This window comes from Trichomycterus rosablanca, chromosome 5 (assembly GCF_030014385.1).
Source record: "Trichomycterus rosablanca isolate fTriRos1 chromosome 5, fTriRos1.hap1, whole genome shotgun sequence".
In the NCBI taxonomy this organism is placed as follows: Eukaryota; Metazoa; Chordata; class Actinopteri; order Siluriformes; family Trichomycteridae; genus Trichomycterus; species Trichomycterus rosablanca.
Genome location: NC_085992.1, coordinates 7,861,928 through 7,878,250, shown reverse-complemented (window position 1 = coordinate 7,878,250; position 16,323 = coordinate 7,861,928). Strand labels below are relative to the sequence as shown.

At 37.6% G+C, this 16,323-nt stretch overlaps 2 protein-coding genes across 2 annotated transcripts; one reads left to right on the top strand and one right to left on the bottom strand.

The window, feature by feature from the left end:
• Window positions 1-2,788: 2,788 nt before the first annotated feature.
• Window positions 2,789-6,725, bottom strand: borcs7 (BLOC-1 related complex subunit 7). Its single transcript, XM_062994811.1, has 5 exons — window positions 6,579-6,725; window positions 6,209-6,271; window positions 3,633-3,676; window positions 3,492-3,512; window positions 2,789-3,389 (listed from the first exon to the last, which is right to left on the bottom strand). The coding sequence occupies exons 1-5, from the start codon at window positions 6,708-6,710 to the stop codon at window positions 3,338-3,340; spliced, it is 312 nt and encodes a 103-aa protein (XP_062850881.1). The 5' UTR covers window positions 6,711-6,725; the 3' UTR covers window positions 2,789-3,337.
• Window positions 6,726-8,461: 1,736 nt separating this feature from the next.
• LOC134314252 (steroid 17-alpha-hydroxylase/17,20 lyase) lies at window positions 8,462-13,222 on the top strand. Its single transcript, XM_062994808.1, has 8 exons — window positions 8,462-8,813; window positions 8,932-9,070; window positions 9,214-9,443; window positions 10,294-10,380; window positions 10,896-11,105; window positions 11,577-11,746; window positions 12,414-12,517; window positions 12,636-13,222. Exons 1-8 carry the CDS (start codon window positions 8,487-8,489, stop codon window positions 12,926-12,928), a joined length of 1,560 nt encoding a protein of 519 aa, XP_062850878.1. The 5' UTR covers window positions 8,462-8,486; the 3' UTR covers window positions 12,929-13,222.
• Window positions 13,223-16,323: the final 3,101 nt, after the last annotated feature.

The following is a 16,323-nucleotide window of genomic DNA, read 5'->3' as shown; positions in this document are numbered from 1 at the left end:
CCTGTAAATATCAGGGAGTTTTTCCTTGCCACAGTCGCCCTCGGCTTGCTCAACAGGGGTTTTTGTATCTGTTGGTCCTGGATTTTGTAAAGTTGCTTTGAGACAATGTCTATTGTAAAAAGCGCTATATAAATAAAGTTGACTAGATGTAGCCTAGTGGTTAAGGTACTGGACTAGTAATTAAAAGGGTTCAAGCCCCACCACTGCCAGGTTTCCACTGTTGGGCCCTTGAGCAAGGCCCTTAACCCTCAATTGCTTAGACTGTATACTGTAACAGTACTGTAAGTCACTTTGGATAAAAGCGTCTGCTAAAATGCTGAAAACGTAAATAGAAGAACACCTTTATTTCCCATAAATACATATACAGTACAATAAAATTCTTTCTTCACATATCCCAGCTTGTTTGGAAGCTGTGGTCAGAGTGCAGGGTCAGCCATTGTATGGCACCCCTGGAGCAGGGAGGGTTAAGGGCCTTGCTCAAAGGCCCAACAGTGGCTGCATGGCAGAGGTGGGATGCAGCCACAGTCCAAAGGTCTACTCACTGTCCCAACAATTATAAGTAGAGATGCATGAGTACCGATACTAGCATCGGGTATTATCCCGATACCGCGCTCATTAACTGGTACTCGCACTCGCAAACGAGGCTCCGATACTAAACATCCGAGAGCGACCGCTGTTATAGGACGTGTTTGTGTTCAATACTCGTGTTCACAGTGTCGATACAAGTGATTCAGGAGTCGACTCATTTTAAGCTTCTTTTCTCAGTCATCTCTCTGTGTTTACTGTTATAATAAATGATGCGGTTGTAAATAAACACCAACTACTACAGAACATTTTGTGTGACTCGCTTACATTATAAAGCTCAGGCTTAATTATACTGGTTATTACCACAGAGCGGGAGCCGACTCAGAGTCGTTTACGATTTACCGAGGTGAACCACGAATGGATGTGCTGATAGAATCGGCTCAGATGGGATCGGACTGTATTATCTTTTTAAAGTAAATATTTCAATCAGCAGAATCGCATCGCATGTATGATGTGCACAACGTTAATTACGTGCGTTTATTAATGAACGTTTACGTTAGCTTGTCAGAAGCTTTCTCAATAATGTCTGTGCGGTGTTTTGTTTTTTTACAATTAGTGATGGCAACCCAAGCAACTGTTCCACTGCACTATTTTACACTAAAAACTACACTATTCCATAATGCTCCAGATTGCATCATTCTAAATAGGTATCGGCGAGTACAAAAATACATGTACTTGTACTCGTACTCGGTTGGGAAAAAATGGTATTGATGCATCCCTAATTATAAGTAATAACAATTAAATAAATATACCTATTTAGCTCTACAACATTCTTCATCCTGATCAGGGGCCTAGTGGTCTAGAGCCTACTCCTTATCAGACAGCAGCCAATCCATCAACAGTCAATCCATTAAAGGGCATACCACACTCACTCCTTTAGTTCACACCAAGGGGTGGCTCGCCTCACGGTAAGAAAGTCCTGGGTTTGATTCCCAGGCGGAGTCATCCAGTACATTTCTGTGTTAAATTTGTACGTTCTTCTTACATCCTGGAGCTCTGGTTACCCCCCGACATTCCAAAGACATGTAAGTTAGGTGAATTGGAGGTACTAAATTGCCTGTGACAGTGTTTGACATGATGACTGATAATTAGTGTAACCTGTAACTACCTGTTATGAATGTAACCAAAGTGTACAACAGGATGTTAAAATCCTATTAAACAAACACACACATAGGGACAATTTTAGAGTAGCCAATCAACCTACTGGCATCTAGAAGATAGTAGGACAAAAGCAGACAGGCCTTGGAGTCCTAGAAAACAAACTTGTTTCACTAATAAAGTCACAGACAGATTTAGTGCACACAGGTTTTTTTTTTCTTACAAATGTGTTATAATAAAGGTGAAAACTAAACAGACTTTTAAATTAATAAACACATTCATTGTATTCTGTTTATCTATTTATTTAGCTATTACATGTTTTTTTTTATTTTTATTTTGCTTGCAGATAGTCTTAATATAACACACTATGTTTAAAACAGGATAATTCTGGTCCGCATACCTGATTTGGTACAGTTTTTACACTGGATGCCCCTTGATGTAGCTGTTCGTATTTTTATCCTGGCTTGGGACCGGCGTCAAGAGTGCACTGACAAGTGATACAAAAGTTGCTTTTTGAAGTCATGATAAGTTTTATAGTCTTGATAAGTGAAACATTGTGCACTAAGAGGTTGAGCACTAAGAATGTTGTGTGTACTGTATGACATGCAGTGTGTGAGCTCAAGAACAAACTTAAAATCACAACGACCTTCATTGTGTTATTTAGGTCTGTAGATGGAGCCAAATTCATAAAATAACTGTACAATCAGCTCTTGTCAAAGGTGCGTGTTTTGTTGTAATCAAAAACAAGTTCTTACAACAAGAAAACAGTACATGTCCCAAGTCCTCAGTCTTCTTAATGTTTTGCATTACAGTAATTATCTCACCACTCTATTACCTGTCATAACATTCTCTCTCTCTCACACACTCTCACACACTCTCACACACACACGGCTGATAAAGTAGAATTCTCAGAACCGAGAAAAAGTACATTCTCTGCAACAGAACAATTAAAGTAGACACCTCAATGACTGCACAACTACATAATAAGCTTGTACTACTTTTTGTCTCAAGATCCCATAGTACAGTAAATATTGTAGATTGTACGAATATGTAGTTTTATTTAATATTAATATCTAAGGGAAAACACAGCTTTAAGCACAAAATGTAGAATTAACTCCCATTTATTTGGAAAAATGACCATTTAAACTGTTTTCATACTTCCACATTGTAAGAGGGTTGTGTCTAAAAGCTTGTGCACACAGTTTACAAAGATAAGTAAAAACCTTGGAGTGGAATGCAGAGCTTCCTAGGAGTAACAATCAAGGCTGTGGTCTAGGACAGACATCTGCTTGACCTTGCTGAGGCACTGCTGATATTACATGTGGGTGAGGTTTTATTACATGCCCTTATGTGACTACTGCAAAGAACAAGTGGTGTCACACGTATTCAGCAATGTGTATGCAACAGACAATCATTTATTGAACTATAAGGAAAATAAGTTAAAATGTAAACGTGTCATAACTGTTTTTTTAACAACTCCTAACATAAGAAATTATACTAATTCAACATCAACAATAATAATACAACACAAATAACATGTTACCTCAAGGTCATGAGGCTTGTATTGAGGGCCCAAAAATTGTTGAATCTTTGGAGAGCAATGCACCACAACAAATTAAAGAAAAGACAAAAAATAAAAATGATCACCTATGCATTATTTAAGTAAATGTCTAAGCTGATCCTGAAGGTTTTTCGAGTGCTCCACACTGTAATGAGAAGGACAGACATATCATTACTGGTTGTTTTGGCTTTAAATGACAAATGAAGCCACCATAAAATCTGTCAACAGTATTTCTGTTTTGACTTACTTCTTTTGGATGGCTTCTTGTCTAAACAGAGAAGACAAAATCAGATTAATCACTGACAAAACTCATCGCTACTTTAAATACGGTGTCTGCCATCATGTCTTATGATCAGATGTGAATGTGTAGTATTTTAGCTATACTCACTGATATTGCAAGTGAGTCGTTATTATGGACATTTTCCTTAAACTCTGAAACACAAACACATTTGTTTTAATCAAGTTGTTACATAGATTAACATACATAAACGATAACTTATGTAAACACTGTTATAAATTGAGGCATTCATTTTCACTAACCACTTTGTCCTGGTCTGGGTCACTGTGTCTTGTGCAAAGCAGAAAGACACCCTGGACAGGATGTCAATAAATTCTACTAATCAAATGCTACTTGTTAGTGATATGAACATGGAAGTGGTATAAATGTGTGTGGTGCTAGTACAAGTGTTTTAGGCACAGCAGCATTGCTATAATGACTACAGATGTCATGGGATTAAAAACTGACAAGTTATAAACGGCTGTTGGACCAGACTCCAAACCTAGTCTGGTGATTTCTTGCTGCTATTATTCATCAAGCCAAGTAAAAACTAGGTTTTAAAAATGGTATCGACAAATTGTATTGAAATCCAGCTGGTATTGTTCACCTCTAGGGTTGTAAATGACAAATACAAAAAAGCAACCCATAGTTTATTTGGGTTATTTGGGTATAAGTGGGGGGTTGTGTTTTTTACATTTCAGACCTTAGTTTATAAGAGGGTGTTGGGAGGAGGGCTGGTGTTAAAAGCTATTTTGAAGCCTAATGTCTTTCCATTTTATCCACTGTAATTGAACTTGAGTGTAGTCTGCATGCATGAAAGCATTTAGCTAATGTGGCTGGTTGAACTGTGCATGGTATTTTCTATTTCATATTCCACAAAGGCAGGACAAAAACTGTTGTGTGTGTATATGGAATATAATCTATATTATATACATAAATATAAGTTCTAATCTACATACATGAATTGAACATTATGTAAAGTGCAAAGTCCTGGTACGTAACAACAGTCAGGGCTACGACATGAAGGTTTGTGCAATCCTTCAAGGATATGCCTTCCCAGACCACCACTGACCCACTGCCTAACCAGCCATGCTGGATTAGGTTGCAGGCAGTATAACGTTCAACATGATGTCTCCAGAGTCTTATAGGGTGTGTCACAAGCTCAGTGTAAACTTGCTCTCATCTGTGAAGAGAATGGGGCACCAATGGCAAAACTGCAAATGCCAGTCGAGCTGCAGTGTTGGCTGTGAGCACAGGTCTTGCTAGAGGACACTGGGCCCTCATGCCACACTCATGGAGTCCGTTTCTGACAGTTTGGTCAGACACAAGCACACCAGGAGCCCACTGGTCTTTTTGTAGGGCTCTGGCAGTGCCCCTCTTGAGAAGGCACGTATGGATGTGCCATCCTGGAGGGGCTGAACTACCTGTGCAACCCAAATGAGCTGGAGGTACATCCTTAGGCTATCAGTAGTGACAAAGACACTAGCAAAACGCACAACTAGAGAAGAATTAGTCAGGAAGGATAAAGAGAGAGTTATTGTCTGTAGCCACCACCTGCTAAATCATTCACAATGGCTTTCGGGTGGCAGGGTGGCTCAGAGGGTAGCACTGTCGCCTCACAGCAAGAAGGTCTAGAGTTCGATTCCCAGGTGGGACGGTCTGGATCCTTTCTGTGTGGAGTTTGCATGTTCTCCCCATGCCTGCGTGGGTTTCCTCCGAGGGCTCCGGTTTCCTCCCACAGTCCAAAAACATGCAAGTGAGGTGAACTGGAGATACAAAATTGTCCATGGCTGTGTTTGACATTAAACTTGTGAACTGATGAATCTTATATACTGGTGAGTAACTACCGTCTCTGTCATGAATGTAACCAAAATGTGTAAAACATGATGTTAAAATCCTAATTAATAAATAAATGTACCATGGCTTTTGGCTTTTCCAACTGGACAGACTGTAACTGTTACTGTGAGGATTATAAGATATAAGATATCCTTTATTTGTCACATATACATGTACACGTGTACAGTACAATTACACTCTTAATTATTCTTGATGTTGATGTACTATTTTGATTTTGTACTATGATTTGTATGGTGTATGTACGTATTTGTTTTGATTATTTGTCTTATGTAAAGCGTCTTTGAGTATCTTGAAAAGCGCTATATAAATAAAATGTATTATTATTATTATTATTACAATGAAATTCTTTCTTCGCATATCCCAGCTTGTTAGGAAGCTGGGGTCAGCCATCGTACGGCGCCCCTGGAGCAGACAGGGTTAAGGGCCTTGCTCAAGGACCCAACAGTGGCTGCATAGCAGAGCCTGGATGTGAACCGCCAATCTTCTGGTTGATAGCCCAAAGCTCTACCCACTAGGCTACCACTGTTAAGTGTTCCCTTGTTTTTTTTTAAGCTGTGTATAATGTCATGTTATTAAATCCATTACATGTTTTATATTCTTTGGACCAACAGCTTTAATCACGGAATAATGTTAACAAGTGTCTGATATTTTAAGCTCTGATTGGTTTTATTTCAACCAGTTATTTACAAAAAAGAAATGATATCCAAAAATCCACTGCATGACTTACAGCACTTACACTGTTTACAGATTTACTTTTAATTATTTATTTATGCTCACTACCCACTTCGTCATACAGTATAATTCATATACATTTAAATAATGAAACTTACATCCTCGGAGTGCAGAATGGCATCTTCTTGAATCACCATATTTCTTGCTGCCTGGCCGAGAAGCTGCAAAATAACCGCAGATATGAAAGAATGAAACAGCCGGCGAACTTAAGCGCTTATGGCTAAACAGCTTAGTTTTTAATTAATCAAAACATTAATATACACCATGCCTTATGTATTATGTCCACAGGTTTATACTAACATAGAATGTAAACCATGAAATATCTAGAAACTAGTTTTTGACTTGCACTGTTCATTAAGCTTTCACATGCTAAGCTAATGCTAAATAAACAAACACGGACGTAAGTAGGTAGCTAGCTAACAGTAGCTGTAAGGAAAAACGCGTGTTTTCATGCTGTGTAACTGTTACCTCCTGACTGCGGGAAGCCTTTAACACCTGACGGGTGAGAGCGATCACATCTCCACTACAGGAACCAACTTTATCAGATAATAATCCCTTTACTGACTGACCGAAGCGCGCCTGTGTATCCGAGGAAGCCATAACCGCAACTAGCACTCAACTACGGAACACCCTGAGGGACAGAAAACAACGGACACAAATAAATGAAGTGATTTGAGCGAAACGCGTTAAAATGTATCTTACTTAATGTACATTATTATTATTATTATTATTATTATTATTATTATTATTATTATTATTACTATTATTATTATTATTTCTAGTAATCATCTATTTTAATGCATTTAGCTTTATTTATTTTTATTCATTTATTTAAAATAAGATAAGATTCCTTTATTGATCCCCATGAGAGAAATTCGGGTGTTACAAATGCTCCAGTACAGTGTAAGAACAGTAAGTACAATAAACAGAGTAAATAAAACAGAATAGAACAAAATTTAAATAAAATGTGGATTTTAACGTCATGTTTTAAACACTTTGGTTACATTCATGACAGAAACGGTAGTTATTCGTTACACAAGATTAATCAGTTCACAAGTTTATTGTCAAACACAGTCATGGCAATTTTGTATCTCCAATTCACCTCGCTTTCATTTCTTTGGACTATGGGAGAAAACTGGAGCTCCTGGAGGAAACCCACGCAGACACAGGGAGAACATGCAAACTCCACACAGAAAGGATCCAGACCACCCCACCTGGGGATCGAACCCAGGACCTTCTTGCTGTAAGATGACAGTGCTACCCCATTTAACTTAAATGGTTAGCTGTAAACCAAGTTGGCAGCTCTAATATCTGCTTTGCAGCACTTGGGACATGAGCTTGTTAATAAATTATCATTTACATTTATGGCATTTAGCAGAGGCTTTGTTATCTAAATTAGCTTACACATATTACTGAATACCGTGCACACAATTAAGAGTTAGGGGCCTTGCTCAGGGACCCAACTCTGGCAGCTCAGTGATAGCGAAGATTAGACTGCCGACCTTCCACTCACTAGTTAACTAAACCACTGAGCTACTCCTGCCATGTAGTACTATGGGTTGGTGTCACATCTGTCGAGTAGGTAAAGCAAAATAACTTGCCTCTTGGGGACATGGCATCAATCCTCAGTCAGATGAGGTGTTTTTCTAGTGTTTGTGTGGATTTCCTTTTAATTCTTCCCACATCTCAAGATTATACCAATAGGTACATTGATCAGCACACTATCATGAAAACAACACAGAAAACATAATTGAAAATCGTCCAGTCATAAATAAGAATCTGCTGAATCATGGGTGGCAATGGCCACAGTTAAGGTAGATGTAGGCTTAGAGGCTGCCATGCAACACACAAGTCCCTAACCAACCAGACGAAAGTTCTTACTCTTCTAGGCATAAAATACAAGTTTGGGTTTAGTTCTTCTTGACCTTGGCAAAAGAACACTGTTCCATGTACTGGAGTACAAACAAAGGGAATAAAGGGCACATAGATTTATATAGATTTATAGTACGTATAATGACTAGTAAGACTTTTTTATTTATAACAAAGATGTGTGTGTTCTATTTATTCAGCCACTAAACAAGAACATTAAATTGCAGGACTGCAAAGACACATAACTTTCAGAAATATATTTGCATTTTTTACTTTAAATACAATTCCAATATGTGAACCTGTTACCACATAGCCTGTTGCTTTCTTTTGGGTTTAAATTGACATTGACTGTTAAAGATAGCTGAGGTGAAAATATTTGTGGGTCAAGGAAACGGCATTGAAGAAGCCATATAAAAAACCCCTGTAGGCTTCTCAAAGCCTGTGTAGCTCCAGAGGCTGTACTGATAGATGCATATCTGAGTGATTGATTCTAAATATCTTCTGAGAATGGCATGGCTTATTTGTTTCTGTGTATTCGCAGCAGTAATCTTAGTGTCTCTGTATCTGAGGAAGATGACACTGATGTGTGTGCGTGGGCTTCTAATTGATGATAGGAGTCCTCCAAGACTCCCATCTCTTCCAATTATTGGGAGCCTTCTCAGTCTTAGGAGTGACAGTCCTCCACATATTTTCTTTCAGCAGCTGCAGAAGAAATATGGAGCTATTTATTGTCTTACAATGGGTTCCCATAAAGTACTGATTATTAACAGTCATCACCATGCAAAAGAGGTGCTGCTTAAGAAGGGGAAAATATTTGCAGGGAGACCACGTACTGTAAGTACATTTTTATTGTGTATGTATTTATAACATAAGTATTTAGTTTTATTGTTATTTAATGCTGAGTTTTACATTTGTTGAGTGTATTTGTTGGTGTATACATTTCTTTTGGCAGGTTACTACAGACATTTTAACACGAGATGGCAAAGACATCGCATTCGCTGACTATAGTGTCACATGGAGATTTCATCGAAAAATTGTGCACGGGGCCCTTTACATGTTTGGAGAGGGAACTGCATCAATCGAGAAAATAAGTGAGTGATTCACATATGTGACAAAAGTTCAACATGTTTAAGCAACATTCCTGTCCCCCCATGATCTATAAGTATGGTAATTGTTTTATGTTAAGTTAAAAGTTGTACAAATATTATAATTATAATCTTTTTTCTATTTCCAGTTTGTGAAGAAGCAAGGTCTATGTGTGAAGTCTTGGCTAATTTGCAAAGCTCACCAATAGACCTAGCTCCAGAACTGACCCGTGCTGTCACGAATGTGGTGTGTGCTCTTTGTTTTAACTCCTCATACAAACGTGGAGATCCTGAGTTTGAAGCCATGCTCAAATACAGCCAAGGCATTGTGGATACAGTTGCCAAGGACAGTTTGGTGGACATCTTTCCATGGCTACAGGTAAAATTTGCTCAAAGAAGTTCCTCCACAAATGTGTTTTGTAAACTAAGAATGATGTTTAATTTGACATTTTGGTTAAGAATTAGTTTTACAAACTTCATCATTGGAAGTTATTTCATTTTCTGGTGCAGTAATATTTGTTTTTTTTTTCAAAATGTCCAGATAAACTTGGTATTATGAAGTCAATAAACAATTCTATTAACATATGGGGTGAATATGCAACATACGTAGATGCCCATGACCAAACAATTTATATGCTTTACTTAAGTGCTGACAGAAAAGAACCACCTTTTAACTCATAAAAACGTGGCCTGATATTCTTAGTCCCAATATCTCCAATAACAAGTAAAGACATTTTATCTAAACTAACAACCCAGTTCAGACTGCCTGATAAAGAATGTGAATCTTGTTTTAAAAGTACATTTTTCAGAATTTGTCTATGGCAAAGCAACACATATTGTTATTGCATATTAATATGACCATATTGTTATGTTGTAAAATGGAAATTTATAGCGTCTTACATAACGTTTTACTTGTATTTACATAAGTTATACTAGTATATTAACCATGACAATGGGGTTGACAATGAGCTACAGCTAGATAAAATCTTAAAACAAAAAGATTGTTTCTGTTTTCTCACTGTCCAAATGTTTAATTTTAGTTAACTTTCAAATGAATGTAAATTTGAAATGATGTTGAAATGTAAATCTGTTAATGTACACTGCATTGGGTTACATTTTTGCTAGCTGTAATGTCAGATCTTTGAAGCCCCATATCTCAAAAAAGCTCCCAACTCAGATAGAAGTTCATAATAACATTGCAATATAAAATCTGTGTGCTTTCTCTGTAGTGGTTTCCAAATGAAGACCTCAAAATCCTCAAGCGATGTGTTGCTATCAGAGACAAGCTACTTCAAAAGAAATATGAGGAGCACAAGGTAAAGACATCAAGATGCATGTTACACCTTTCCCCACCAAATACAGTGTCCATATATACTGTATATTATAAGTCAAAAGGCAGTCTGGGCACACCTGATGTGCACAAAGAAAATAAAGCATCTAACAAGTACTCTTTATTGGGGCTCTTTATATAATGGTGTTTTATGGTTCCCTAACTGGTTACTTTAGGAACTTAGCCCAGAATATTATTTGCATTGTTAAGTATTTCTGATTTAACAATTAAACTCTAATTAAAACTTTTCTTGTTTGTTATTAGTTAGGAGCTTTAACACAGTCAGCTCTTGCATAAGTGACATTAAATGTGCTATTTTACAAAAAAATCAGCCCCTGCACTTCTAGAACATATAAATGATGTATTTACTTTTAATTTTAACAGAATACTCTAATAACAAAGAAACCCATTTAATGACTAGTTACGTGAACTACTTGTCAGGTTTTGCATGACTGAAGCTCCTGCCACAAGCACTAACTTGATCTGTGTCTCCATCTGCAGGCAGACTACAGTGATAATGTCCAGCGTGATCTGCTGGATGCTCTTTTGAGTGCCAAGCACAGCTCTGAGAATAACAACACCAGCACTCAGGACATTGGTCTTACTGATGATCACCTACTGATGACTGTAGGAGATATTTTCGGAGCAGGAGTGGAGACTACCACCACTGTATTAAAGTGGTCCATAGTTTACCTGATACATCATCCAAAGGTACAGTAAATTACACATTCACCCTTTATTTTTAATTAGTTGTGATATTCCAATTGCATTTTGGGTTAGTAAAAATAAAATGCTTAAAAATACCTGTTCAAAGGTTGTAGATTGAATTCCTGAAAGTAATATAGTCAAGGATTCCAAGAAATCATTATTGGTCGTGCTTTGTAGGCGTAAGGGATAGAATTATGAGCTTGTGTACAAAAGGTGGGTCTATCTGCTTAATGACATTGCAACACCTGCAGTGTAAAATGAAGTGGTAACTGGCTTTAAATGTCTCTAGAGAAGCATGTTAGCCCTCACCCATCGAAGTCAGTAGCACTTGTACAATAAGGAACAGTTGGTAAGGACTGGCATTATAAAGTGTTCTTATAAATAAGAATACAGCACACATACATTATGGTTTTATTAAGAGTTTACTGCCAACAAAATGGATCAGCACTTTTTTTTTCTTTGTGTGATTTTCAGGTTCAGAAAAAGATTCAGGAGGAGCTGGACACTAAGATTGGGAGAGATAGGCACCCCCAGCTCAGTGACAGAGGAAATCTGCCCTACCTTGAGGCCACCATCAGAGAGGTGCTACGTATCCGGCCTGTCTCTCCACTTCTCATCCCTCATGTAGCTCTCTCAGACTCGAGGTAATTTCAACACCTGGACTAACATAACTAGCATTTTTCTAATCTAACTAGTGAAACATGTTTTCCGGACTCTTCATTTATTCTTTTTAACTGCTTTGTCCTAAGCAGGGTTGTGGTGTGTTTAGAAACACTTGAAACAGGGCAAGAACACATGACCCAGAAAGGGCATCACACACTCTTATATTTATTTACTTAAACTTATATATATATATATATAAATAGGTGAGTGTGTACTGCCCTGCGATGGACTGGTACCTCGTTCTGGGTGTATTTCTACTTTGTATCAGGTGTTTACAGAAGGGCTTTAATCCCACCATGGACATAATCAAGATCAAGCTATTATTAAGGATGAAGGAATGAATAAATGAAGAAATGAATGGTTTTGTTATAGTTTTGGAAGTCATTCTCATTTTCTCATTGCTTCTTACCTGATCCCAATCTTTCACACTGGATAGTATTTTAAGGTAACGAAACAAAGCAAAGCCCAAATGATGTTATTCAATGTTATTTTACATTCATATTAAATTCATATTCATGTGATTTATAAAAAAAAGGAGGATGTAGTTCAGCGATGACCATGAACACCAAAGGGTGAAACGCTGACTCAAACACAGTACAAAGATTTACACTGTCAATCTAACATCTTACATCCTGTCTGCTGTTACAGTATAGGGGAGTATGCTGTACAGAAAGGAACTCGAGTCATCGTCAATCTGTGGTCTTTGCATCATGATGAAAAAGAATGGAAAAACCCAGAACTGTTTGATCCAGGTAAGCTACAGTATAATTAACCAACCACTGTGCTCTGTATAATAGCACATGTATTGCAATATCTGTGGAAAAGCACATTTCTTATACATATTAAACATTTGTGCTTTTTTACAATTAGAGAGGTTCCTGGATGAGAAGGGTAATACACTGTGCTACCCATCGGTAAGCTATCTGCCATTTGGTGCTGGAGTGCGTGTATGTCTGGGTGAAGCTCTGGCCAAGATGGAGCTCTTCCTCTTCTTATCATGGATTTTGCAAAGGTTCACTCTGGAGGTGCCTGATGGTCAGCCTCTGCCAGGGCTGCATGGCAAGTTCGGAGTTGTTCTTCAGCCACAGAGGTTTAAAGTCAATGCCAGGCTTAGGATAGGGTGGGAAAAAAACCTACAGTGCAGTGAGGTTGAGTCAGGCTGAAATTAAATCATGCCTAAGCTCAATAGGCAAACACAATGTCTTACGTTTGTAATTTCAGAGATGAAGTGTATAAAGTGTAAGGCAAAGAAAAATCACATTGCTGTAATTAACACATCGAACACACATTGTTTCTAATGTGATCCTGGTACACACAAACTAGTGTCAATCGCTCACCTTGTGGAGAATGTTGAACCTGCTAACTACTGAGTATGTATGTAAGTTATAAGCTGGGTTCAAGAGGTGCTTCAGATCTTGTTGACCTCCTTTTTTCTACACACATTGTCTATTTTATCAGCTCCACTTACCATATAGAAGCACTTTGTAGTTCTACAATTACTGACTGTAGTCCATCTGTTTCTCTGCATGCTTTGTTAGCCCCTTTTCATGAAAGCAGTCTAAAACAGTATGTAGAGAAACAAATGGACTACAGTCAGTAATTGTAGAACTACTAAGTGCTTCTATATGGTAAGTGGAGCTAATAAAATGGACATCGAGTATAGAAACAAGGAGGTGGTTTTAATGTTATGGCTGATCAGTGTATAAGCTTCTCTCTCATCATCTGAAAGTATTTAATTTTTTAAAATGGTACTTATGGTAACACCTTGATAAAAAAACAATACTAATTAAATAGATGTCATAGAGATGGCTTGATTGCATGATTGTATCATAAGCAAGTAAATAAACAAAATACCACACAATTATTTGGCTTAAAAAGTTGTTTTATTTAGATTTATTTATGTACATTCTTCGATATTCATTCATTTGGCTGAGGCTTTTCACAAAATATTACCCATTGCAGGAAAGAAAATCAGTTTATAAATGAAACTACAGATACAAAACCAAAATATAGTACCAAGTCTCATGTCAGCATTACAAGAGCAATTGGCCTCTAAAGCCTTCGTCACCTTCAGCACACAAACTCACTGCATCCATTCTAAACAGTGCAATGACCTCTTCTTAAAGCAAAAAATAAAATAAAACAATCATCTACGTATGTTGTAATGACTTGTTCTGAGTTCCTCTTTTTAATGCATGTATGTTTGGTCTCAAGACATCAAAGAAGGGGAAATGCCTTTATCAATCTGGAACTACAGAGGAAACAGAAGCACACGACTTTCTCAGCATTCTTGTATAGACTTACAGCTTTAAGCACCAACTGTATCAAAAGTACAGAAGAAACAAACCGCACCGATACACAAACCGTTTACATACACACAGATTTGGTGCACATGGAGTTTACATCATTTTACTTTTTAACACATTATAAGTGGCATTGACTGATTTTATTTGTTTGCTGAACAATTGCAACCATCCAGCAAACGCTGCTCAAAAAGGAAGCTACAGTATCTGATGGCTGGTGTTTGTTTATAATATTATAATATTTGTCTTCCATTTTTTCAGACACCCAATCCTGGCACTCTCTCTGCATGCCCTTTGAACTGAGTGCCATCTAAACGCTCAGTGACAACAACGCATTACTGATTATTCACACTAAAGGTCAAATTAACACACTACCTCAGAACCAGCAAGTGTTAAATCGCTTCCCAATCTCACTTTCACACTCAAACATATACACACACATGCATGCACACATTGTAAGAATGCAGTAGAGCAATTTTGAATAATTCCAGCCAAAAAACTGGCTGTTTATAATTACCATCTTAAAAATATGGCTATATAGAAAGATCACCGAGTGAAAGATAAATGTTAAAAAGAAATCAATAATGAAACATGAGAATCTCCCCCGTATGAAAAGGTTTTAGTCAGAAAAGAAAACTGGCATGATCTGCAATTTACAGCTCATTTTCATTATTAAACTTAGACATAATTGTAATACATTTCTAAAAATTATAACATACAATGTATTGTCAGAAATTGGGAAACAGAGCATTATCTATCCATCTGAAAACTGCTGCAGTTAAAAATCAGCCCTAATCTTGTGTAAGAAACTCTACTGAACCAAACTGGCCTTAATTCTCATTTGTATAAAATCTCATCAAGAATCATACAGTATTCCATTGAGGCAATTAAGAATCTGGAATATAAAATTTAACAAAGACCCAGAAAGATATAAGCTAGCATTGTTAATAACAAAAACTAAAGAGATCAAGTGGTGCAGCTATCGCTGGTGCCATCAGCCAGTCGGGCGTCTACATACGATTGCCTACGGCTGATGTGGTCGTGACCTGACAATGGATTGGCATCCAGTCCAGGGTTTGTTACTGCATTGAACCCAAAGATTCCAGAGAGACCGGACTCACGAGACCCTGACCAGGATAAGGTGGTGGTAAGACATGAAAGTAAATAAAATAAAATAAAAATAGCCTCCAATAATAAACAAAATATAACATGAACATTTTCCCCTCGTACAAGCCAAACATTTTGATAGGTCCATATAATTTGGGGGCGGGACAGGACAACCACCACACAACAAAATATTTATCCTAGATCAATTCCAAAGACCAAGCACCACCACTGCAGTAAACTGAATTGAGACAGATTTTCTGAGAGGAGCCGATTTAGGTTTACATAGTAGTTTTTGTGTGATTGGATAAAATGCTGTTGCATTTCCTTTTTTTTGCCTTGCAAAGCTTAGGCTCACTGGACCTGGTGCACCTTTGCAGTTAAAGTGGACAAAGTCCCAGCACGACACTAAACTAAACAGTATGTCTAGTTAATGCACCACAAATGGTATAGTTACACACTATGTAGCACACAGGAAATCACTTGTGTATGTGCACAGTGTAAACAATGTCCATCGAGCCTAATAACAGAATGCCTGTATGCATGGCTACAAATGACCAGATAACGTGCCAGTTAAAGGTAAAGCCATATCTTGCAAGTGAGGTGAATGATGCTGTAAAACTTTTTATCTTTTATATTGGTAAAAAGCAGACTGTAGCATGAGGAGAAATCTCTGTACAGAAGGTAAACATGAACGTGAGTGCGTTAGAGCTAAACGTGTGCTGTCATCCATGAAAAAGAGTGAAATAGTAGACCAGTGCATTACAACACTCATTAAAAAAAACTAAGCATGTTTACTAAGGTTTAAGACATTCTGTGCTGTGGATTAAACAGAGGTGAGATTTGGGAAGTCCGTAGGAGTAACCTGCACTAATTTTCAGTTCTGATCACATCCAGCATTACCTAAGACTTTCCCCAGATCTAGCCTTGTAAGGCCAGGCCGGTGGATGGCCTTACAAGACTATTCAGTGCTAAATCTGCTTAAAAGAATAGAATGATTACTCAGACAAAGAAAATTGAAATAAAAATCAAATAAACTGTATTCCTTCTTGAAAAATTGTTTGTTCTAACACAAGGGTTTGCGGATTATTGTTTAGCAGCCAGCTTTATTACTCATCTGTGAAAGCTGTGAATGGATTGCTGCCAACGTT